At 51.2% G+C, this 22625-nt stretch overlaps 1 protein-coding gene across 8 annotated transcripts in view; it reads left to right on the forward strand.

The window, feature by feature from the left end:
* Nucleotides 1-607: 607 nt before the first annotated feature.
* The window catches only part of NECAB2 (N-terminal EF-hand calcium binding protein 2), a 38104-nt gene continuing 16086 nt past the window's right edge, over nucleotides 608-22625 (forward strand). For 3 of the 8 annotated variants that reach the window (XM_067718081.1, XM_067718083.1, XM_067718084.1), the window contains exons 1-5: nucleotides 1087-1302; nucleotides 3728-3752; nucleotides 9167-9275; nucleotides 11282-11307; nucleotides 11478-11575. In XM_067718081.1, coding sequence (XP_067574182.1) covers nucleotides 1087-1302; nucleotides 3728-3752; nucleotides 9167-9275; nucleotides 11282-11307; nucleotides 11478-11575 — 474 coding nt within the window. Of the gene's footprint in view, nucleotides 630-703; nucleotides 816-1086; nucleotides 1303-3727; nucleotides 3753-8192; nucleotides 8375-9166; nucleotides 9276-11281; nucleotides 11308-11477; nucleotides 11576-22625 lie in introns of those variants that run through there. The other 5 variants (XM_067718089.1, XM_067718086.1, XM_067718088.1 and 2 more) reach the window with 5 other exon arrangements.

Raw genomic sequence — 22625 nt, forward strand, 5'->3', positions numbered from 1 at the left:
GGGAGCAGAGGAGACAGCAGCTGTGTTTGAGGAATGGGTGCTGGGGAGGCGTTCCTGCTCTGCCCACCCCTCCAGTCTAGTCCCAGCCTCTCCCACTCTCCCTCCAGCCACACTGTCTCCTTTCAGTGGGTCCTTCTTGTTCCCCACACTTGCACCTGCCACAGGGCCTTTGCACAGGATAGGCTCTAGCACAGGGCACTTTCCCCTCCTCTCTTTAACTCCTCTTCCTTCCACTCTCAGAGCATAAGGATCATTTCCTGTAGGAAGCCTCTTCTGACACATACTCCTCCATGGCCTAAAGGCAAATTCCCCTCTCATGGCCCAGGTGCCACCTCTTCATAACAGTTCAGTTTTAATTGTTCATTTATCCGTGGAATCATTCCAGTATCTGGCTCCGCCCACTTGGATGTAAGCTCAAGGAGGCCAAGGAACTCGTCTGTTTTTCCTGTCCTTGGAAGCCAGTACCAGCACCAGGCCTAGCACCTAGCAGGTGCTCGTTTAATTCTTTGGGTCGGTGGGTGGATGGATGCGGGGAGTGAGGGGAAGAGGGTGTTCCGGAGTGAAGACTGGTTCTGGGCGTTAACAGGCGGGTGAGCGCTCACCGGGCGTGCACCTGGAGGAAGGGAAGAGTGAGTACCAGCGGAGTGGTGGGGGAGATCCCCCGTGCGTGGGCGCTGATACCCGGAGCCGGAGCCGGCAGAGGGCGCTCCGGCCCCTGCGGCGGTGCCAAGGCGGGGCGGGGCACCTTCCGAAGGGGGGGCAGCCCCCAGGGACGCACCCCCGCAGCCAGACCCCCAGGACCCCGCGCCTGTTGGGTAGCGTCCAGCCGCCGCGCCCGGCCGCGGGGGGGTGGGGGCTGTGGCCACGGGGCACGTGGCTCGGGGTCCGGGCGGTGCGGCCCCTCCTCCACTCCCGTCCCCGAGCGCCGGCCAGTCCCCGCGCGGCCGCGGCCGCGGGGGCAGAGGGAGGGAGGGCAGGAGGGCGGGGCGCACGGGCGGCGCCGGGGAGGGGGTCGCGCGGGGGCGGTCCGCGGGCCGGGCGGGGGTCGGCGGGCTTCCGGGCGGTGGCGGCGGCGGGCGCGGCGCGATGTGCGAGCGGGCGGCGCGCCTGTGCAGGGCCGGCGCGCACAGGCTGCTCCGGGAGCCGCCGCCGCAGGGCAGGGCGCTGGGCGGGCTGCTGCGCTGGGTGGGCGCCAGGATGGGCGAGCCCCGGGCGCCGCTGGCCCCCGCAGTCCCCGCAGCGGACCCCGGCCCCAGCCCGGGCCCCGCCTCGCCGCGCGGGGGCACCGCGGTCATCCTGGACGTGAGTACGCGCCGGCCGGGACCCCGAGCCCCCTCCTCCGTCCCCGCCGGGACCTGCGAGGCCCCCTTCTCCCTGGGTAGGGACCCCCCTGCCCCTCCCCCTCGGCGGCCCGGAGCAGGACCCGCACCGGCCCCTCTACCTCCTGGCGGGTCTCCATGCGAATCCTGTCTCGTCCCTGGACCGGGACGACCCCTTCCTCCCCGTCCTCTCCGTCCACTTCTGGGGATCTACACGTTCTCAGAGCCGGGAGCCTGGAGCCCCTCGACCCGGCCACCGCCCCCCTACTTTTGTTCTGGCCAAACCCTCATCTTTTTCCCATCCCGACACTTCATCCTTTACCCCCATCCCTTCCCGGGACGGGAGCCTCTGGCCGCTTCCGGCCCCTTCCTCCTCTCCATCCCGATTCCTGCCCCAGTCGTTACTTTTCTAAGACCACCTCCCCGCAACACACACACAGGCACACACGCACAACCCCTAGGTCCGGGGCCACCTTTCTTGTCCTGGCTGTAGACCCTAAGCCCTTGTATTCTCTACCCTAAATACCCTTCCCCCAGGCACCACCTCTTTAAAAGTGAGGCCCCCTCCGCACCTCTGTCTTCCCCTCTCCTGTCAGCAGAGGCGGAGCCATTCCCCGTCCTCCCTGAGCCTGGACCCCTCTGGGGACCCCTATCCACTCTGAGCCCCGTCATTCCCTTCCCCACCCTCCCTCCCTCACCTCACCCCCATCCATCCCCTCCGGGGCCCCACCTCGCCCTCCCACCCACTCCCCACCGTAGGAGGGAGATCCTACAGGATGGATGTCCCCGGTAGAGTGCTGGGGGGAGGTGGAGGGAGCTTTGCCCCCCCAAGGGACAGCATGGCAGTGGGGTGTGCATGTCCCAGTGAGGGTGTCCTGTGTGGTGGGTGACCGCGGGCAGGGGTGCCTCTCTTGTGCATCGTGGGTTTCTGGGAGGTGTGTGTGTGTGTGTGTGTGTGTGTCACACATCGTTGTGAGTGGGGGGAGCGTGGATTTCCGCTCTCCCCTTCCTCCTGGAGCCCCCCCTTCCTCCTGGAGCCCATAGCTGGCTCTGGACGGAAAGGGCTGGGCAGGGAAGGGGGATCTGTGCTGTGAGTGCCTGTGGCTCAGTGCCCCCCGAAACAGGCTCACACACAGCCCGACACGCACTTGCACAGCTGAACCCTCTCAAAGCCCCAGCAGCGTTCACAGCTGAGAGTCCTGGGCCACCCTTGCAGGGAAGACCTGTCCAGACCTCTCCTGGTTCTCACAGGACTGGAGGTGGGCTCTGGAGTCCTCGCATGCTGGCCATGAGCTGGCTCTGAGCCTCCATTTCCTCATCTGTGAAATGGGCTGATGAGCAGGCATGGGGGCCACATCACGTGGTCGTGTCAGCCACTTGTTTAACGCTCAGGCCGGCACGGGCACCTGAGGGTGGGACCCCTGCCTCCGGGAACCTTGCGGAGCAGGCGTGTGGGGTGCTGATAACTGCTCCCTTCTCTGCCTCAGCCAGTGGCTCCTGCCCCGTGCCGAGGACTCAGGGTTCAGCTAAAGGAAGGGGAGATGTTTGCAAAGCCTTCCTGAGCTGCTGCTTTGGTTTGTCACAGCCCCAGGTGTTTGCTGATGGATGCCTGCCCCGTTGCTTGGAGGGAGGGGCCTAGGGGGCTCTGTCCTTGAAGGGGTGATGGTCACCCAGGGGGGCCCTGCCTCTCCTCCTTCCATCAGCAAGGCTTACTAGGTCCCAAAAACACCAGGAGGAGGAGTCATCTGGTTTCAGCTGAGGCTGGAGGGGATGGGGTTCCCCCCTCCCCCCCCCTTCCCCTTCCCGTGGCAGCCGGCAGCCGAACCTTGCATCTGCACCAGATTTCTGAGCTGCTGGCAGCCTGCTCCTACCCACTCCCCCACTCCCCAAATAATCCAGTTCTGCCCTGGCTGATCTAGTCATCAGGCCTCGAGGTTCCCTTAGCAGACACCTCTGTTCAGACTTAACCCAACCTTCCTGGAGGAAACCAGGCTCCCAAGGGGTCCTGGAGGGGGGATGTATAAGGCCAGTGGCTGCATCCGTGGGACAGGAATTCTGAGTGTGCGACTTGAGCGTCCAACAGGACGTGCAGCCCAGAGACCCACAGCTCTGGAAGCACACACGCAAGCACGTGATGGGTGTGAGCGTGTGTCCACGCGCATGTGTGCGTGTGTCAGCGTGGCCGTGGGCAGGCTGCCGGCACAGAAGGGAGAGTGGGCAGCTGCTTCCGCGCAGGTGGCGGGAGGACCTCTGCCTGAAACGCCCTCCCGCCCCTGGATCCCATCCAGGGTGTCTTCCCCGGGGAGGGAGAAGGGGGCCCAGCTTCCCCAGACCACCTGGGGTTGGGGACGGTAGTCAGAAGCCCGCCCCTTCTGGGCCAGCGCTGATTCGACCTCTCTTCTCTGCAGATATTCCGCCGTGCGGACAAAAATGGTGAGTTTCCCTCCCAGGCTGTCCCCTGAATGAGGACCTGACTCTTTCTGGTTGGGAGTGCAGGACTCTGAATCCTGCCTCTGCTCTGTTCCTCGGTTTCCCCATCTTACAATGGCACTGCCCGTAGTTCCTGCTTGGTAGGGGAGCCGTGCGGATTCAGAGAGCAGGTGCTGGTGATGCTGTGATGCCTTGCCCGTGGTAAATCCTTGATGTTCTTGAATCTCATGCAGCTGGGCTGGACCAGAGCAACCCAGGCGGGGGCCCAGGAAGCCCCCAGCCTCACTGCAGGCCCTTCCTGGGCCCTGGCACACCTGCTCCTCAGAGCCACCTGATACACTCGGTGCGGTTGCCCCCATTCTGTCAACTCCGTAGTGGCCCAGGGAGGTTCTGTGAGTTGCCCGGGGTCACCCAGCTGCATGAAGACAGTCGAAGCTCTGCTGCGGACCTCAGCAGATTTCCCCACTTCACGCGGCTTCCCGAACAAAGTGAGCCCATTGTCGTGAATTCAGGGCCAGTGAATTCAGGACACTCCACTTCTCCTGACTTGCTGGAGATGTTCCACCCTGGACCTTTCTGGAAGGCAGAGGCCAGAAGCTAACAAGGTTTTTACTAAGGCCCATCCGAGCCTCACAGTGGCCACAGAGAGCGTTTGTATAAATACCATAGTCATTATTCTTGGGCCGGAAGCAACTCTCTGTGGACTCTAACCAAGGCACAGCCCCTCTCCAGGCCTCAGTTTTGCCATCTGTAAAGTGGGGTGATAACACGTAACCTGTCGGCTTCCCTGGGCTGTTGGGGAAGTGCAGGGAGGAGATGGGTGGTGAATTTTTAAAAGAGAAGCAGGCAGTGCTCAGTGTTGATTTATTCATTATTCATCCATCGAGAAAATACTAATGAAGTATCAAGGCCCGTGCTGGGGAAGGAGTGGGGAACAGATGGCCCATCGCTTGCCCACACCCCCCCCCCAGGGCCTTCAGGTCCCAGGCCCACTCGTGCATGGGCTAGAGGTCAAGATGGCAGCACTCTCCCGGGCCCCAGCACCCCTCCCTCCTGACCCTGGGAGTTACCGTTGAGCTATCCCCGCACTGTGTTGTGGGGTAGAGCATGAGACCCTGGGCTGGAAGCTAGTACCCAGGGGTCTCCCTCTCTCACCCACCATCCCTGGGTGTGGCGGTGGCCCCTCCCAGGCCTCTTGGGATACAGGACTGTCAGAGGCAGCAATTCCCTACGGAGCACGGAGAAAGAGAGGGATGCGGTGGGGGGACTTGAGTGGCGCTCGAGAAATCGTCGTGGCCTCGCGGCCTGAACAGTGTCAGACTAGAGAAGGGGGTTTGGGGGGCCTCTCTCTACCTTCTCTTGTGCAGACGGCCTGGGATCATCACCGTGTGTTGGCCACGCCCCTCAGCAGATGAGGAGGATTTTCCAGGGAGGGATTTGGGCTTGTCCCTGTCGTGGGCCCGGCCCACAGTAGGTCCTCAGTAAATGGCTGCTGGCTTACAGGTGACGGACTCACTCACCGCTGGGAGTGCGGTGTGTGTGTCCCTGGGATGCAGCCGTGTGGGTCTGGCTGTGCGTCACCATTCATGCTTTTGAGAGTGTGTGTGCACATGAGGGTTGAACGGCCATTCTCTGACTGTTGCTGTACATACCAAGGGTGTGTGTGTGGAGCTGTGTGTGTGTGTCTGTGTGGGTGGGCGGGTGGCGCCCTGGTCTCCCTTCAGGCACGGATGGGGTTTCATCCTCGTTGCTCATCCCCCGCCCCCCCGCATCCCGGCCCATCAGAGGCCGTGTTTCCGCCCCCTGAGCACAGCTGCGGGGACCCTCGACTTTGCTCCTGCGGTCCCCACAGAGGCTGAGCCCAAGCCCACTCCTGCCCCTGGGGCCTTCGTCTTCCCGGCCAGCACCAGTGGCCGTGGGGGGTTGTCACCAGGGTTAATGGGGTGTGTGATTCTGGTTCCCAGGAAGCTTCCCGGGCCTGTGAGAAGGAGGTAGGGCCCCCGCTTTGCTGCAGGGGCTGCCAGGGCTCAGCCGCCTACCAGCTCTGTGACCTCAGGCAGTCACCAAACTCTCAGGGTCTCAGTGTCCCCATCTGTAAGTGGGGATCATCATTCTAGTGCCCGCTTCGAGGGGCTGGCATGGGGGGTGGGGTGAAGCGCGGGTCTTGGCGTGCTGTAAGGAACCGGCGAGCCCTCACACCAGCTGATGAGCATTGAGTGCCCTGCAACACGGGCCTTGGTTTGTCAACAAGTGTTTGATTCTCACCCCGTGCTTCACGGGGCGTTCACCATCGGGTGGAGACTGCCCGCAGCTGTGCAGCATCTATTAGGCCCCAAGACGTTAATAGACCTCATGTGACGTTCCCTGGGCTCCTAGTGGGAGAAGCAGCATAACCCCCCACCCCTTTTCTACAGGTGTCAAAAATCAAGGCTCAGAGAGGACAAATCAGAGATCGCAGATGCTCAGGTGGGGAGCATAGCGGGCGGTTCTGACTGAGCCCCGCCTAGTTTGCCAACATCGTGTGGGCAGGGAATGGATGCCGGCTCTGCCCCAGTTGTCCACGGAAGCAAGATGCCAGCCCGTGGCCCCCGGCCGCGGGTTGGAGTGGAATCGGCCTTTGGGATCACAGGAACAAGGGCTTCGGCTCGGGCTGGCCTGGCGGCTCCCAGGACAGAGGCATCTTCGTGGAGGTGGAGCCGGAGCCTGGGCGTGGCGCCCGCGGGGAGGCAGAGAGTGGGGTGCCTGCCGGGCAGCCTGGGGTGTAGGACCTGGAAGGGTGGTGTGGCGGCCGGTGGAGGGGTGGGTGCCACTCTGCGTTTCCTCCAGAGAACAGGGACGCTGGCAGACTCCTGGCATTTGAAAGGTCACTGCAGCAGAGGCTGAGCTCATGCTAATTAGCGAGGACACCTGCAAACGGCCCACTCGGGGCGGGGGGGCGGGGCGTCCCGGAGGTGCTAGGCGCTCTCGCTCCTCTAATTGGGCAGAGGCCCTGGCGGACGTTGCTTCCCTCATTAGCTGATCTGGGTTCAGCAGGGCTGTGGTGGGACTTCCAAGCTAAATGTCACCGAGAAGGCTTTGTGCTCAGGAGGCCTGGCGGGCCTCTCTCTGCTTGTTCTCCTGAGTGCGGACTGGATGGAGGTGCCTGGATGCGCAGAAGGAGATGGTGGCAGGGATGGTGCCGTGCCCGTGGCAGACGTGACTAATCAATCACAGCACGCTTCCACTGAGTCCAGACTTGGCTTCGGCTTTTCCATGTAGCCCTGTGGCTGGGGGTCTCCACACAAGACCCTGCCCCAGGTTGGGTCGGGAGCATGGACTCAGGAGCCAGGTTCGACCTCCCGCTGAGGGACCTGGGCAAGCCCCATAACTGCTCTGTGCCTCTCTGCTCTGTGGAGGTGATGGTATACCTATGTGGTGGGGTGTTGTGAGGACCAGATGCGTGAACACACAGAGCCTGTGTGTCTGCCCAGGTTTTGCTCCCTGGCTCCTGGGTCGTCATCAGTCTTGTTAAAGGAAACCTGGAAAGTGTCCTCTTTCACAGAAGACAAGGACCATAACTTAGCATTTATGTATGTCATGGCTGGTATCGTGCACTGTTTATGGTTGGTTTCTGGGTCTTTATGTGTGAATGGGGGGGATTGTTTTGTTTTGGGGGGACTCTGGGTTTTGAAAGTTAGAAATTCATTCTCCCGTCTGTGACATTAAAACATGAGCCGGGAGAATTCCCTGTTGGTTCAGTGGTTAGGACTCCGAGCTTCCACTGCAGGGAGCGCAGGTCCGATCCCTGGTCGGGGAGCTAAGATCCCGCATGCTGTGCGGGCGGGCGAAAGAAAACGAAAGAAATCTGAGCACCTGAGACGGGAAGTTGGAGGCACGCCGGACATTGCCCCCGCCCCCACGTGCAAGCCCGTGCCCGCCCTCCCATGTTCCCCCTCTCTCAACACGGGCGGGGCGGAGCCCAGCGCAAGGCGTGAGGGTCGTCTTCTCCCTACTCAAAGTTGCCCTACTTTGAGCCCCTGCAGAGCTGTTGGCCGCAGAGCTAGAAGCTCCAGAGCCTTTGAAATGGACGAGTGCCTTCTGCCTGGGTCCAAGTAGGTCTGCCGCGTCTGACTGGGCGGGTTGTGCCCTGCTCAAGGGCAGCTACTCGAGAGAGTTGAGGGCCTCAGTCCAGCCTGCGCGGCCCTCCCCTCACGTGCTCTGATGCTGTACCACGTCGCCCCACCCCGCCATCAGGAAGCGCGTTTCTTTCTAATCAACACAACGTGCCACGTGGGCTCTCGAGGGCTTTGACTGCAGATTTGCCATAAGTACTGAAGGGGGTCTGCAGAGAGGGCCTGGGGCTCACCCGTTTCCCTGGCCTCCGCTGTCTCCCACAGATGCGGCCCCTTTAAGGAGGAGCAGGAAGCTAAGATCAGTGAGGAGGGGGCTGTGGCTTCCGGGATGGGATGGGGAGGTGGGTGTACTGAGCAGGAGAGCCCAGGTGGGAGGAGCGGGGGCTGGAAGCTTGGGGAGTCGCTGGAGTTCTGCTGGGAGCCCCTCTCTCAGGGGCCCAGCTGCCCCCAACCCATGAGAACTTCCCCAGCAGATGCTGGTACCCAGGGCAACCGCAAGTGGAGGCCGAAGAGGTGAGACGGGGAGGGAGGCGTTGGGACAGATATGTCAGCTGTGAGGGCCCCTTGTCCAGAGCCCAGCCCCTCCCCATCCCAGAGCCCCAGGCCTGGCACCACCTCCCCCAGGGTTTGGCATGCTCAGGGCTGCATCCGTGGCACGGTGAGTGCCACCGTTGGCAGCGGGCTCACGTCAGACCCCGTGAAGGCAGAGTGGAGAGGGGTCATTCCCTCCCCAGAATCCGGACCCGGGTGCCGAGGCGGAGATGATCAAAGTGTGCGGAGGTGTTCTGGGTTTTTGGAACCAACAGAGAGGGGTCGTCAGACTACCTCCATGTGGTCAGGTGACTGGGAGAAAAGGTTGCCTGACAGGCTCAGGTGTGCTCTATCTACTTGTTGACTGTGGGGCTTAATGAGCCCCAGCGTTTGCTGGTCTGGGGATTATCTGTAAATGGTGTTGGTCTGTTGGTTTGGGAATTAGCTAGATGAGTCTGTGATCTCCGTGAACTGGAGCTGGCTGGTTAATTTGGATTCGTGGCACCGGCAGGGATGATCTGAGCTGGGGTTTATCTGCTACTTTGGGGTTTATCTGCTACTTTGGGGTTTATCTGCTAGTTTGAGCTGGCTGGTTAATTTGGATTAGCGGCACCACCGGCAGGGATGATCTGAGCTGGGGTTTATCTGCTAGTTTGGGAATTAGCGGGGCAGGCGGGGATTACCTGGCTGGAGTTTCTCTGTTGATTTGGGAATGGTCTGGGGATGTCCCATCTGTTAGACACCAGCTGCTCTCCCCTCACCCCTTCCTCGCAGATGACGGGAAGTTATCCTTGGAGGAATTCCAGCTCTTCTTTGCAGATGGCGTCCTCAACGAGAAAGAACTAGAGGGTCTCTTCCACACCATCGACTCCGACAATACCAAGTGAGCTAAGTCCTGGGGGCTGGGGCCGAGAGGCAGCGTTTCCCTTCTCGCGCAGTGGCCAGTCTCCACTGCCCACTCCCCTGGAGGCACAGAGACCTCAAAGTCCCCAAACCAGCTAAGAAGTCCCATCTGTTTGGCCCCGACTGGCCGGGGCGATCTGGGGAGTGGACAGGTTGATACTGCGTCGGCAAGTGTTTGTCTTTTCTGAGCACACGTGGCTCTTTTCTGAGCACACATGGCGAACCTGGGAGGGATCGTAGATTTGCAGAATACACACCGGATAACGAAAGGGAGAGATGAGCCACCTTGACCCAGTTCGGACCCCAACGCCTTGGGCTTAGCCCTGGTCTCACCGCGAGCTCTGTGATCCTCTCCGGATCCCATCTTAAACCAAACTGTCCTCACTCTGACCTGAACTCTCCTTCTCACCCTGTACCTAATCACCTTTTCTCCAACCCAGCCGGAACCCTAACCTGTGTGTCAGTCAATCCCAAACTCCGGCCCCAACCCTCAAACTCTAAATCCCTAAATCGAGTCCAGAGTGCGCGTTGTACTCACACACGCCGACCCTTCCCAACCTGAACTCCAGCTTTGCCCTCTCTGAGTGATCCCCAGGCAGGTGAGGCCCGAGCCCCGTTCTCCACTCCACACCTGAGTTCCTCGGGGCTGTTTGGAGCAGATTTGATAAGCTGGGGTCCCCTGCGACAGGCTAGAGATGGTCTGGACGATGAGCTGCCACCAGGCCCGTTGGCAAGGGACACAGCATGGGGCCGCCTGGGGCCAGAGGTGGGGCTGAGCGTCCTGGGAGCCAGGGTGGGGCAGCTGGAGGGGGAAAGGCCCCTTGAAAGAAACGGCTTCCTGCCGCAGGCTCCAGGGGAGGCCTTTGTTTCTGGAGCGAGATGGAGGGTGTGAGCAGTTCCTGCAGCGCCCCAGGGAGCTCGAAAGGGGAGCTTGAAAGGGCTGCGGCAGGTGCCTGTGGACTATTCATTCTCGTTGGGGCAGCTGGGTCTGGGAGGAGGCGGCAGGGGTGAGCGTATGTGAGTGCGGGCGGGCGGACTTACCACTAGCAAAGCCCAGACCTCTGAAGACCTTTGGGTGTCTTCTTTCCAACGTTCCCCAGATTGTTTACCGTAAACGTCCCCTCCTTGGGATGCTAAACAGGTTTTCTGCCCAAAACCGTTCACACGGCTCAGAAAGGTCGGTGAAATGCTCCTTTGAGCACAATTAAACAGGCTTCGTTTCTGCAGGACTTGTCAGCACTTTTCACCAGGTGATGCGGATTCGGGGAACCTCCAAGACAGAGTTTGCAGGGCCTTTTCCTAGAAGCCTCTTGACGAAGCCGGCACACTCTGTAGGCCGGCGTCTCTCAGTGAGGGAACTGGGGCCCAGAAAGGGAAGGTCATCAGAACCTGCCCAGAGCTCAGGTCCCTTGGCGTCCGCCGCCAGCGCACCGCCCCGCCGTGTCTGCGTTCTGAAGCTGCCGCCTGCGCCTTCCCCGGCGTGGGTGGCCTTCTCGTGTTCAGCCTCCTCTGAGGAAGGACAGGAGGATCCCAGGCCTAGAGTGAGAGCAGGGAGGGCAACCCGCACCCCCAGCAGAGCCCAGGACCCAGCAGGCAGGGATGCCCGGGGCAGTGCGTCGCGGGAGAGTTCTGCTGACAGCCTGTAATAGCCGTGGGCTGTTCCCCTCGCTTTTCCCAGCCCCCGGTTTAGCCCCATCGGCTCCTGATGTGGTGGGCAGGCTCTGGGAGAGGAAGGGGTGGTGAAGCACGGTGAGGGGGTCAGACAGACGCACACACATGGAACCCTCTGGAGGGGGCGGCATCCTTCACCTGCTGTTCCCGCACCTGTAAAGCCGGGGTCACTGTGCCAGCACATGGGGTGAAAAGAGAAGAGGCCCAGGAGGTGTTTTACCAGCCACACTGGGCTGTGCTCGCTAGGGAGGGAAGGAGGGCGGGAGGCACGGGACAGGCCAGTCTCTGAGTCCCTCTCATTCTCTGTCTCTGCAGCCATGTGGACACCAAGGAGCTGTGTGGTAGGTGCTGGCTGTGCAGGGACAGAGGCTTGGCTGGGGTGTGTTTTCTGTGAGGGGAGGGGACCGGGGAGAGGCAATGAATGAGGGGCACAGATGGGATTGGTGGGAGGGCCCAGGGGGAGGGGCATGGTCCTCCTATGACCTGTGACCCCTGCCTTCCTTTCCCCTAGATTACTTTGTGGACCACATGGGGGACTACGAGGACGTCCTGGCCTCCCTGGAGACCTTGAATCACTCTGTCCTGAAGGCCATGGGCTACACCAAGAAGGTCAGCGGGCGTGGGAGGCCCTTGGGGGTCCAGGGCTTGAGTGCTGGTTTGGGTCTACATTTCCGCAGAACGTCCTCGCACAAGGGTGCCTGGATTTGTGATGACAAGTGTTGGGCGAATGTGGCTCTGAAGTGGGCTTTGCTTGGGGCTTCTAGAGAGAGTGAGGGAAACTGAAGTACCTGGAGTGGCTTGTTGAACGGCACTGTCTAGCAGTGTCTGGTTCAGAGCATGAGGCCCTTTCCCACAGTTGGACTTGGTCCTGGGTTGGAGTCCTAGGAAGGGAGCGGCAGTCACCCTGAGGACTCCGGGGCCTTGGACAGGTGTCAGACCTGACGATGCCACGCCCTTTACAGGGTTACGGATGGGGTGGGATGGGGGTGGACTTGAGCATCTGAACTTGACCAGGAATCTGAGGGTGTCTGGGGTGAGAACGCCGTGTCCAGACGAGGAGACGTGAGCTGGGCTGTGGGTCCATTAGGAGTGTTGGGAGGGAGCCGGGGGCAGGACTCTGCGTGTCCTGGAGAGAGGGCTCGGGTGTGGCTTCAGAGTCTGTGCCCGCAGGCCTGTCACCTCCTTGTTGGCATTTATGCCCTGGAGGAGGGCAGAAGGAGGGAGATGGGGCAGGTTGTGGGCTGGGCGTCATTGTAGCTCAGATGGGCATAAGCAGCCCGCCTCCCAGCTCCGTTTCCCACCTGTGAGTCTGCACCGACTCTGGCTGGTGCTTCTGGGGGGAGCAGGAGGGTGTGTTCCTTCTCTGTATCCACGGAGAAGAGTCACCGTGAATTTCCCGAGGCTCTGTGACAGCCAGGATTAAACGCTCACTTAATCCCCCCAGCAGCCCTGTGGGTAACGACAGTCAATCATAACTATAAGTGACATAACCATGGAAACATAGCTTTCATAACTATGGAAACAGGCTTGGAAAGGTGAACCCTGTAGGGTCGTGGCCAGACAGCCAGAGCTTCCTGCTGAAATGGGAGGGGAAACTGAGTCAGGGACCTGGCCGGAGGTATGGAGCACAGCATGGGACCAAGCTGACCAAGGCGTGTAGGAGGGAGTGGGCCACGCTGTGATGGACGTGTAATGCCTGAGGGCGTGCGGCCTATCTGAGCTGTGGGAGCTCAGGAAAGACCAGCCCCGCCTGCTGGTTGAGGCCAGGGAGCTTAGCGGATGAAGTCAGCCAGACCAGGCTGAAGGACCCCAGCCAGTCACTTCTCTTTCTGAACCTCAGTTTCTCCATCTGTGGAATGGGAGCATTCATAGAAGGCAGCATGGAAAGCCCCCAAGCTCTGGAACCCTTGTGCAGTGTGTCAGCCCCAGCCCCTCTCCTCATGGCTGGATGAGGCACACTGGTTGCCCACGTGGGACTCCTTGCGATTGAACTCACCGCCTTGAGCCTCAGTTTTCAAATCTGGGAATGGAGCCACTGCGCAGCAATGTTGTCTTCCGTATTAACAAAACGCATACTTGTTTCTTGGTCTTTGGGCATAACTATTCAGAGATGGGACACAATTCTCTATCAAGAGACGATTTTATTTTATTTTTTAAATTTTATTGGAGTATAGTTGACTTACAATGCTGTGTTAGTTTCAGGTATACAGCAAGGTGATTCAGTTGTACATATATTCATTGCTTTTCAGATTCTTTTCTCATATAGGTTATCACAGATTATTGAGCAGAGTTCCCTGTGCTATACAGTAGGTCCTTGTTGGTTATCTATCTTATATGTAGTAGTGTGTGTATGTTAATCCCAAGCTCCTGATTTATCCCTCCCGCCTCACCACGTTTCCCCTTTGGTAACCGTAAGTTTCTTGTCAATACCTGTAAATCTGTTTCTGGCTTTTTTTAATCTCTTCAAAATATTGTGTTTTTTTGGTTGTTTAAAACTTTCTATCAGAGTATACTTGGTTTACAATGTTGTGTTAGTTTCAGGTGTACAGCAAAGGGAATGTTATATGTATATAGCCATTATTTTTCAGATTCTTTTCCCATGTGGGTTGTTACAGAATATTGAGTAGTGTTCCCTGTGCTATGCAGTAGGTTCTTATTAGTTATCCATTTTATTTATAATAGTGTGTATATATTAATCCCAGCCTCCTAATTTATCCCTTGCCCCCTTGTTTCCTCTTTGGTAGCCATAATTTTGATTTTGATGTCTGTGAGTCTGTTTCTGTGTTGTAAATAAGTTCATTTGTATCATTTTTTAAAAAATTAGATTTCACATATGAGCGGTATCATATGATGTTTTTTTTTCTCTGTCTGACTTCCTTCAGTTAGTATGATCTCTAGGTCTATCCATGTTGCTGCAAATGACATTATTTTGTTTTTTTTAATGGCTGAGTAATATTCCATTGTATGTATGTGCCGCATCTTCTTCATCCATTCCTCTGTCAATGGACACTTAGGTTGCTTCCATGTCCTGGCTATAGTAAATAGAGCTGCAGTGAACATTGTGGTACATGACTCTTTTTGAGTTATGATTTTTTCAGGGTATATGTCCAGTAGTGGGATTGCTGGGTCGTATGGTAGTTCTATTTTTAGTTTTTTAAGGAACCTCCCTACTGTTCTCCATAGTGGCTGTGTCAATTTACATTCCCACCAACAGTGCAAGAGGGTTCCCTTTTCTCCACACCCTCTCCAGCATTTGTTGTCTGTAGACCTTTTGATGATGGCCATTCTGAATGTGTGAGGTGATACCTCTTTGTAGTTTTTTTTGGTTTTTTTTGGTTTTTTGGCTGTGTTGGGTCTTTGTTGCTGCGTGCAGGGTTTCTCTACTTGCAACGAGCGGGGGCTACTCTTCGTTGCGGTGTGCAGGCTTCTGTTGTTGTGGAGCACGGGCTGTAGAGCACAGGCTCAGCAGTTGTGGCGCACAGGCTTAGTTGCTCCGCGGCATGTGGGATCTTCCTAGACCAGGGGTCGAACCCATGCCCCCTGAATTGGCAGGCAGGTTCTTAACCACTGTGCCACCAATCCCTCTGATTGTAGCTTTGATTTGCACTGCTCTGATAATTAGCGATGTTGAGCATCTTTTCATGTGCTTTTTGGCCATCTGTATGTCTTCTTTGGAAAAATGTCTACTTTGATCCTCTGCCCATGTTTTGATTGAGTTGTTTGGTTCCTTTTGATATTGAGCTGTGTGAGCTATTTGTATATTGTGGAGATTAAGCCCTTGTCAGTCGCTTCGCTTGCAAATATTTTCTCCCATTCTGTGGGTTGTCTTTTTGTTTTGTTTATGGTTTCCTTTACTGTGCAGAAGCTTTTAAGTTTAATTAGGTCCCATTTGTTTATTTTTGGTTGAATTTTCGTTAGTCTAGGAGGTGGATCAAAAAAGATATTGCTGCAATTGCAAAGAGTGTTCTGCCTATGTTTTCCTCTAAGAGTTTTATAGTGTCCAGTCTTACATTTAGGTCTTTAATCCGTTTTGAGTTTATTTTTGTGTATTGTGTTAGAGAATGTCCGAATATCATTCTTTTAAGCTGCTGTCCAGTTTTCCCAGTGCCACTTATTGAAGAGACTGTCTTTTCTCCATTGTACATTCTTGCCTCCTTTGTCATAGATTAGGTGACCATAGGTGAGTGGGTTCATCTCTGGGCTTTCTATCCTGTTCCATTGATCTACATTTCTCTTTTTGTGCCATTACCATACTGTTTTGATGACTGTAGTTGTAGTATATTCTGAAGTCAAGGAGCCAGATTCCTCCAGCTGGTTTTCTTTCTCAGGACTGCTTTGGCTATTCGGGGTCTTTTGTGTTTGCACACAAATTTAAAAATGTTTTACAGGGAAGCCCAGCCATTGATAATTTGATAGGGATTGCATTGAGTCTGTAGATTGCCTTGGATAGTACAGTCACTTTGACAATATTGATTCTTCCAATCCGAGAGCATGATATATCTTTGCATCTGTTTGTGTCATCTTCGATTTCTTTCATCGGCGGCTTACAGTTTTCAGAGTACAGGTCTTTTGTCTCCTTAGGTAGTTTTATTCCTAGGTATTTTATTCTTTTTTTTTTTAACATCTTTATTGGGGTATAATTGCTTTACAATGGTGTGTTAGTTTCTGCTTTATAACAAAGTGAATCAGTTATACATATACATATGTTCCCATATGTCTTCCCTCTTGCGTCTCCCTCCCTCCCACCCTCCCTAGGTATTTTATTCTTTTTGATGTGATGGTAAAAGGGAGAGGATTTTAACATCTACCAATACAACCTAAAGCAGTTTGCAGGATTTTTGCTGTTAGAGTGTACCAAAGGCTGCATGATTTCCTAGTGATGGTGGTGATGCTATGATAGGTTGTCACAATGGTGACTGGCATTTCGTGCATGTTTTCTAACCAGTTTTTGTTGGGAGAAGTGCAGCTCGTTGATTATTTCAAATACGTCTCTTGCATCCACTGATTTAGGGTGACTCACTTGCTTTTGTAGACAGGCAGTCATAGTATCAGGGTTAACCAGTGTAGTTACTGTCTTCATTTCTGATATGTGTTCCTCCTGTTTCTCTGTTGTGTCCTGCTGCGTTTACCCTGAATTCTCACACATTGTAATGGCGCTACGTCAGACATCCTTGTTTTGCTCCTGATGTTCAAATGCATCTCTCTAGTAGTTCTTCACTAATTATAATATTAATAGCAGCTCTTATTTTAGAAACCTCTTCAGTCTGATAAAAAATATTTTTGTGTTCCCTTCGTTAAAGGTTGCCTTAGCGGGCGGTAGTGAATTTTTTTTCCAAATGCCTTTTTGGTATTTTTTTTCAGGGATCATACGATTTTTCTTAAACTATTGATGGGGTGGATTCTATTATTAGATTCTCTCCTATTGAACAGTCCTTAGCTTCCTGTGATAAACCCTAATTGGCACATTATTCTTTTACCACGTTGCTGAATCTTGTCGCTAGCTGAGTGTTTTATCTCTGTGTCTATCAGGAATTGAGATTGGGTGATAGGGAGTGAATTGTAGGTGGTTTTGAATATCTTTCTGTGTGTGAATCAGCTTCTCTAACTTAGGATCATGTTTCTATTCAAAAATAGAAAGAATTAATCCATAGGCTTGGGTGGAGGTACTAAGCAGGGGGAGGGGATTATTATAGTAGTGATTTTAAAGTCAATCCTAATTTTAGGTAAACTTTTGGTGTCCATTTTAGTATATTTTTAAACAAAACTGCCATGGACATGTTCAGGTTTATGATCGATGATGCATAGTATGTTCTTATGATTTTTTTTTAATTCTAAAACATTGAAACAAAACCCGCACATGACGCAGATTACGTTTAATAAAACATCTACTGTTACAGCTCAGGTCTTGATTTAAATTTTGTACTATTTTGCTGCATTTAAACTTCTATTTAACAGAGTTTTGCCTGTTTTAATTAGTTGTTTCTAGAAACGAGCCCCTGACATGTTTATTTAAATTTAATTTATACAGTATGTTTTCTCCTGTATTTATTTTTTTAATTCTTTTCTTTCCTTAAAAAAAAATCTTTTGTATTGAAGTATAGTTGATTTGCAATATCGTGTAAGATTCAGGTGTACAGCACAATTCAGTTTATATATATATATATATATATATATATATATATATTCTTTTTCAGATTCTTTTCCCTTGTAGGTTATTAGATAATATTGAGTAGCATTCCCTGTGCTATACAGTAGGTCCTTGTTATCTGTTTTATATATAGTAGTGTGTATATGTTAATCCCAGCTTCCTAATTTATCCCTTCACCCACCACCCTTTCCCCTTTGGTAACCATAAGTTTGTTTTCTGTGTCTGTGAGCCTCTGTTTTGGAAATAAGTTCATTTGTGTCTTTTTTTTTCTGTTAGATTCTACACGTAAGCGATATCATGATATTTGTCCTTCTCTGTCTGGCTTACTTAGTATGATAATCTCTAGGTCCATCCGTGTTGCTGCAAAGGGCATTATTTCATTCTCTTTTTATGGCTGAGTAATATTCCATTGTATATATGTACCACATCTTTTTTATGCATTCCTCTGTCAGTAGACATTGAGGTTGCTTCCATGTCTTGGCTATTGTAAATAGTGCTGCAGTGAACATTGGGGTGCGTGTATCTTTTTTTAAAAATTTTTATTGGAGTGTAGCTGATTTACAATGTTGTGTTAGTTTCAGGTGTACAGCAAAGTGAATCAGTTATACATATATGCACTCTTTTTAAGGTTCTTTTCCCGTATAGGCCATTAGAGAGTATTGAGTAGAGTTCCCTGTGCTGTACAGTAGGTCCTTATTAGTTATCTATTTTATATGTAGAAGTGTGTACATGTCAATCCCAGTCTCCCAATGGATCCCTCTCCCCCCTTACCCCCTGGTAACCAGAAGTTTGTTTTCTACATCTGTGACTCTGTTTCTGTTTTGTAAAGAAGTTCATTTGTACCCTTTTTTTAGATTCCACATATAAGCGATATCATATGATGTTTGTCTTTCTCTGTCTGACTTAATTTCACTCAGGATGACAATCTGCAAATGGCATTATTTTGTTCTTTTTTTATGGCTGAGTAATATTCCATTGTATATATGTAGCACATCTTCTTTATCCATTCCTCTGTTGATGGACACTTAGGTTGCTTCCATGTCCTGGCTATGGTAAATAGTGCTGCAGTGAACACTGGGATGCATGTTTCTTTTCAAATTATGGTTTTCTCCAGGTATATGCCCAGGAGTGGGATTGCTGGGTCATATGGTAGTTCGATTTTTAGTTTTTTGAGGAACCTCCATTCTGTTCTCCATAGTGGCTGTATCAATTTACATTCCCACCAACAGTGTAGGAGGGTTCCCTTTTCTCCACACCCTCTCCAGCATTTATTGTTTGTAGATTTTTTTGATGACGGCCATTTTGACTGGTATGAGGTGGTACCTCATTGTAGTTTTGATTTGCGTTTCTCTAATAATTAGTGATGTTGAGCATCTTTTCATGTGCTTTTTGGCTATCTGGATGTCTTCTTTGGAGAAATGTCTGTTTAGGTCTTCTTCCCGTGTTTTGATTGGATTGTTTGTTTTTGATACTGAGCTATATGAATTGTTAATATATTTCAGCATTTAATTTCTTGTCAGTCACATTGTTTGCAAATATTTTCTCCCATTCTGTGGGTTGTCTTTTCATTTTGTTTATAGTTTCCTTTGCTGTGCAGAAGCTTTTAAGTTTAATTAGGTCCCGTTTGTTTATTTTTGGTTTTACTTTCATTACTCTAGGAGGTAGATCAAAAAAGATATTGCTGTGATTTATGTCAAAGAGTGTATGTACTGCCTGTGTTTTCCTCTAGGAGTTTTATAGTGTCTGGCCTTACATGTAGGTCTTTGATCCATTTTGAGTTTTTTTGTGTGTATGGTGTTAGAGAATGTCCTAATTTCATTCTTTTACATGTAGCTGTCCAGTTTTCCCAGCACCACTTATTGAAGAGACTCTCTTTTCTCCATTTGTATATTCTTGCCTCCTTTGTCATAGATTAGGTGACCATAGATGAGTGGGTTTATTTCTGGGCTTTCTGTCATGTTCCATTGATCTATATTTCTGTTTTTGTGCCAGTACCATACTGTTTTGATGACTGTAGGTTTGTAGTATATTCTGAAGTCAAGGAGCCTGATTCCTCCAGCTGTTTTTCTTTCTCAGGACTGCTTTGGCTCTTCGGGGTCTTTTGTGTTTTCATACAAATTTTGAAATTTTTTGTCCTAGTTCTTGAAAAATGCCGTTGGTAATTTGATAGGGATTGGGTTGAGCCTGTAGATTGCCTTGGGTAGTATGGTCATTTTGGCGGTATTGATACTGTATCTACTACTGAATCTACTGTATTTATAGTTTTTATCATTATTATTTCCTACCACCTATTTCCTTTGGTTTATTGTTGTTGCTATATACTTTTTCATATGTGAAAAGGAATGCTTAAATTTTTTTGGATAATAAAGTTTGAAAGTTTAGAAATCTACCTTTGAATGATACTTTCACTGCAGTGATAGATTTTAGTATATAGGATTAATATTTCCTCTCTCAATATTCTCTAATAGTTTGTTATATCCTCACTTATTTCTCATTTCATGGTATTAGGATAAAACCAAGTAACCAGTAGTTTGTATTCTATTTTTTTGAGATTTCTTCACTGCATATTATTTTGACTTAAAAAATTTTTTTTTAATTTGGTTGTGCAGGGTCTTAGTTGAGGCAGGCAGGCTCCTTAGTTGTGGCATGCAAACTCTAGCAGCATGCATGTGGGATGTATTTCCCTGACCAGGGCTCATACCCAGCCCCCTGCGTTGGGAGCGTGGAATCTTATCTACTGCGCCACCAGGGAAGTCCCATATTATTTTGTTTTTACAATTCTCCCATAGATACTTGGGAAGAAGATGTGGATCATACTTTGAGAGTATAAAATCTGAAAATAACTATCCCTTCTTTGTTGTGAAATATATGTTGTTTAAAAGACAACTTTGGGGCTTCCCTGGTGGCGCAGTGGTTGAGAGTCTGCCTGCCGATGCAGGGGACACGGGTTCGTGCCCCGGTCCAGGAAGATCCCACATGCCGCGGAGCAGCTGGGCCCGTGAGCCATGGCCGCTGAGCCTGTGCGTCCGGAGCCTGTGCTCTGGAACGGGAGAGGCCACAACAGTGAGAGGCCCGCATACCACACACACACAAAAAAAAGACAACTTTGTAAAAAGGTAAAGTTGTCTCTTGTACAAATATAAAGTATACACATGTGAAAGATTTTATTTAACTCCTTAATTTGAGAACCAGTAGGATGTTACACTGTGTCCAAGGAAAATTCAAAGAACATTTGCCATGTATATAGGCAACCAGGAATTCTGAGATGAATCTGTGAATAAATGCAAAATCGGTCACTGTCCACAGGACAATAGTCAGTTGAATTCTGCGAGACAAAATTCATATGCATTTCTGTGGATGAGAATTATTTGCATTATTGTCAAGTTTTTACATGCTAGAGTTTTTTGTTGTTTTGTTTTTAAATTTTATTTATTTTTTGGCTGCATGGGGTCTTCATTGCTGCACGCAGCCTTTCTGTAGTTGCAGCGAGCGGGGGCTACTCTTCATTGCGGTGGCTTCTCTTGTTGCAGAGCACGGGCTCTAGGTGCACGGGCTTCAGTAGTTGCGGTGCGTGGGCTCAGTTGTTGTGGCTCACGGGCTCTAAAGCGCAGGCTCAGTAGTCGTGGCGCACAGGCTTAGTTGCTCCGCAGCGTGTGGGATCTTCCTGGACCAGGGCTTGAACCCATGTCCCCTGCATTGGCAGGCGGATTCTTAACCACTGCACCACCAGGGAAGTCCTACATGCTAGAGTGTTAAAAGTAGCTCCCAAACAAGGAAAGACCTAGATAACCTAGAAGGGTGTATTAGACGAGGAACCAGTCATCTTTTTTGCCCATTTTAAAGACATTCACATTTTCCCAGTAATGCCCTTTACAATAGACATTTATTATTTCCAATTTATCTGTCCTGTGGGACACTGGTGAACTAATTTCTCACACTAAATTGTGTTTTGATATTTAATCTTTAAAATGCTAATACTTCCTTCCTGTTTATTTAGCCATGCCGTTTGACGCCTATAGACCTTGTTGTAATACTTTTGTTACCTAAATGGTACGTATTCAATATTCAAAATTTAGGAAGTAGAGAAAAATTTCAAATCACTTCTAATTCCCACTATCTCTAACCACTGTTACCACTTTATTACCATTGAGCCTTTTTTTCTATGGGTGTTTCTCTAATACACTTAAAATCATTCTGTGTACAAAAATTTTCTGCTTTTTTTCACCTAGCATTTTAACAAACACCTTTCCCTTGTTAATAAAACTGTTTAAAAGTATCATTTTGAATATTCTTCCTTAAATTTACATACTATTCCTGTTCTTGAGGATGTTAGATTATTTCCAGGTTTTTGCTATTATCAATGAACACTAACCTTGGGACATCAGTATTTGTCCACATTTTGCATTATTTCTTAAGAATAGATGATCAAAAGTAGAGAATTACTGGGCAGTCTAAGGCTCTTGATATAAAGTAGAATTGCTTTATAAAGTGGTTTTATTCATCTAACCCCGCAGAGCCGTACTTGTAGCGATATCCTCTCCCATTGCACAAAGATTTAATAATGCACGAAGATTTAATAACGTCCTGTCCTTGTAATGCATTATGCCGTCTGCCGTTTATTCTTACCCTTTTAAGCTTGGTTAATGCTTTCCCATTAGCTTCTACCTTGATCGTGGTATCGCAGCTCGTCCCAGTCATTCGATCAAATTTGGTAGCAGAATCTTTGCACAGGCTTTTCTTTGCAAATCCTTTGGTGCTCCTTTGCTTTGTATATGCTTCCAGATGGACCTCGTTTGGTCAAATCTGGGACTGTGTCTTTACGTGGGGCAATTTAGGCAGATTTTCTTTATTGTTATGATCTGTCTGGCCTGGCTGCTGTCATAATCTTAAATGCTTCCCATTTTTTAATGATCCTTCGTCTTTCTTGACATTTTACCTTTTGGTAGTCTGCTTTGTGTATAGCATTGATTATGATTTCAAAGGTAGACATTCTAGTTTTCATTTTACTAGGGACTTCTAAAACATACATTATTAACACTCTTAATCCTGTTTTTATACCTGGCTAATAAAGAACACTTTCTATGCCCTCTTGTGAAATTAAAACAGTTTTTGAGGTGATTGGCTCTTTTCCCATACTTTGACACTCTTTATTCCCTGAATCCAATGTGATTAAAATTTAACTATTAGTGGTCAATGTTTTTCTTTCCTAACCTCTGTAACCTTCATTTTCATTCGGGCGATCACCCTCACTTTTTTTCCACTTCCCTATTCAAGGATATTTTTCTGTGATTCAGCCCTAGAAGATCTGGGAGAAATTCCTAGGCATTCTTTGCCGGAAAGGTGCTCATTTGATGAACTTTCAGAGATCTGCAGATTTCCGAAGGTTTCCCTGTTATCCTGCGTGTGAATAACTCGTCCACATATTGTGGAATTCCCAGCTCTGCCTCTTTCCCTCTGAAATCTGTGGAGCTGGCCTCTCGCTGAGGCATCAGTGGTAGTGGAGGACGAAAC

Source organism: Pseudorca crassidens, chromosome 20 (genome assembly GCF_039906515.1).
Source record: "Pseudorca crassidens isolate mPseCra1 chromosome 20, mPseCra1.hap1, whole genome shotgun sequence".
Lineage (NCBI taxonomy): Eukaryota > Metazoa > Chordata > Mammalia > Artiodactyla > Delphinidae > Pseudorca > Pseudorca crassidens.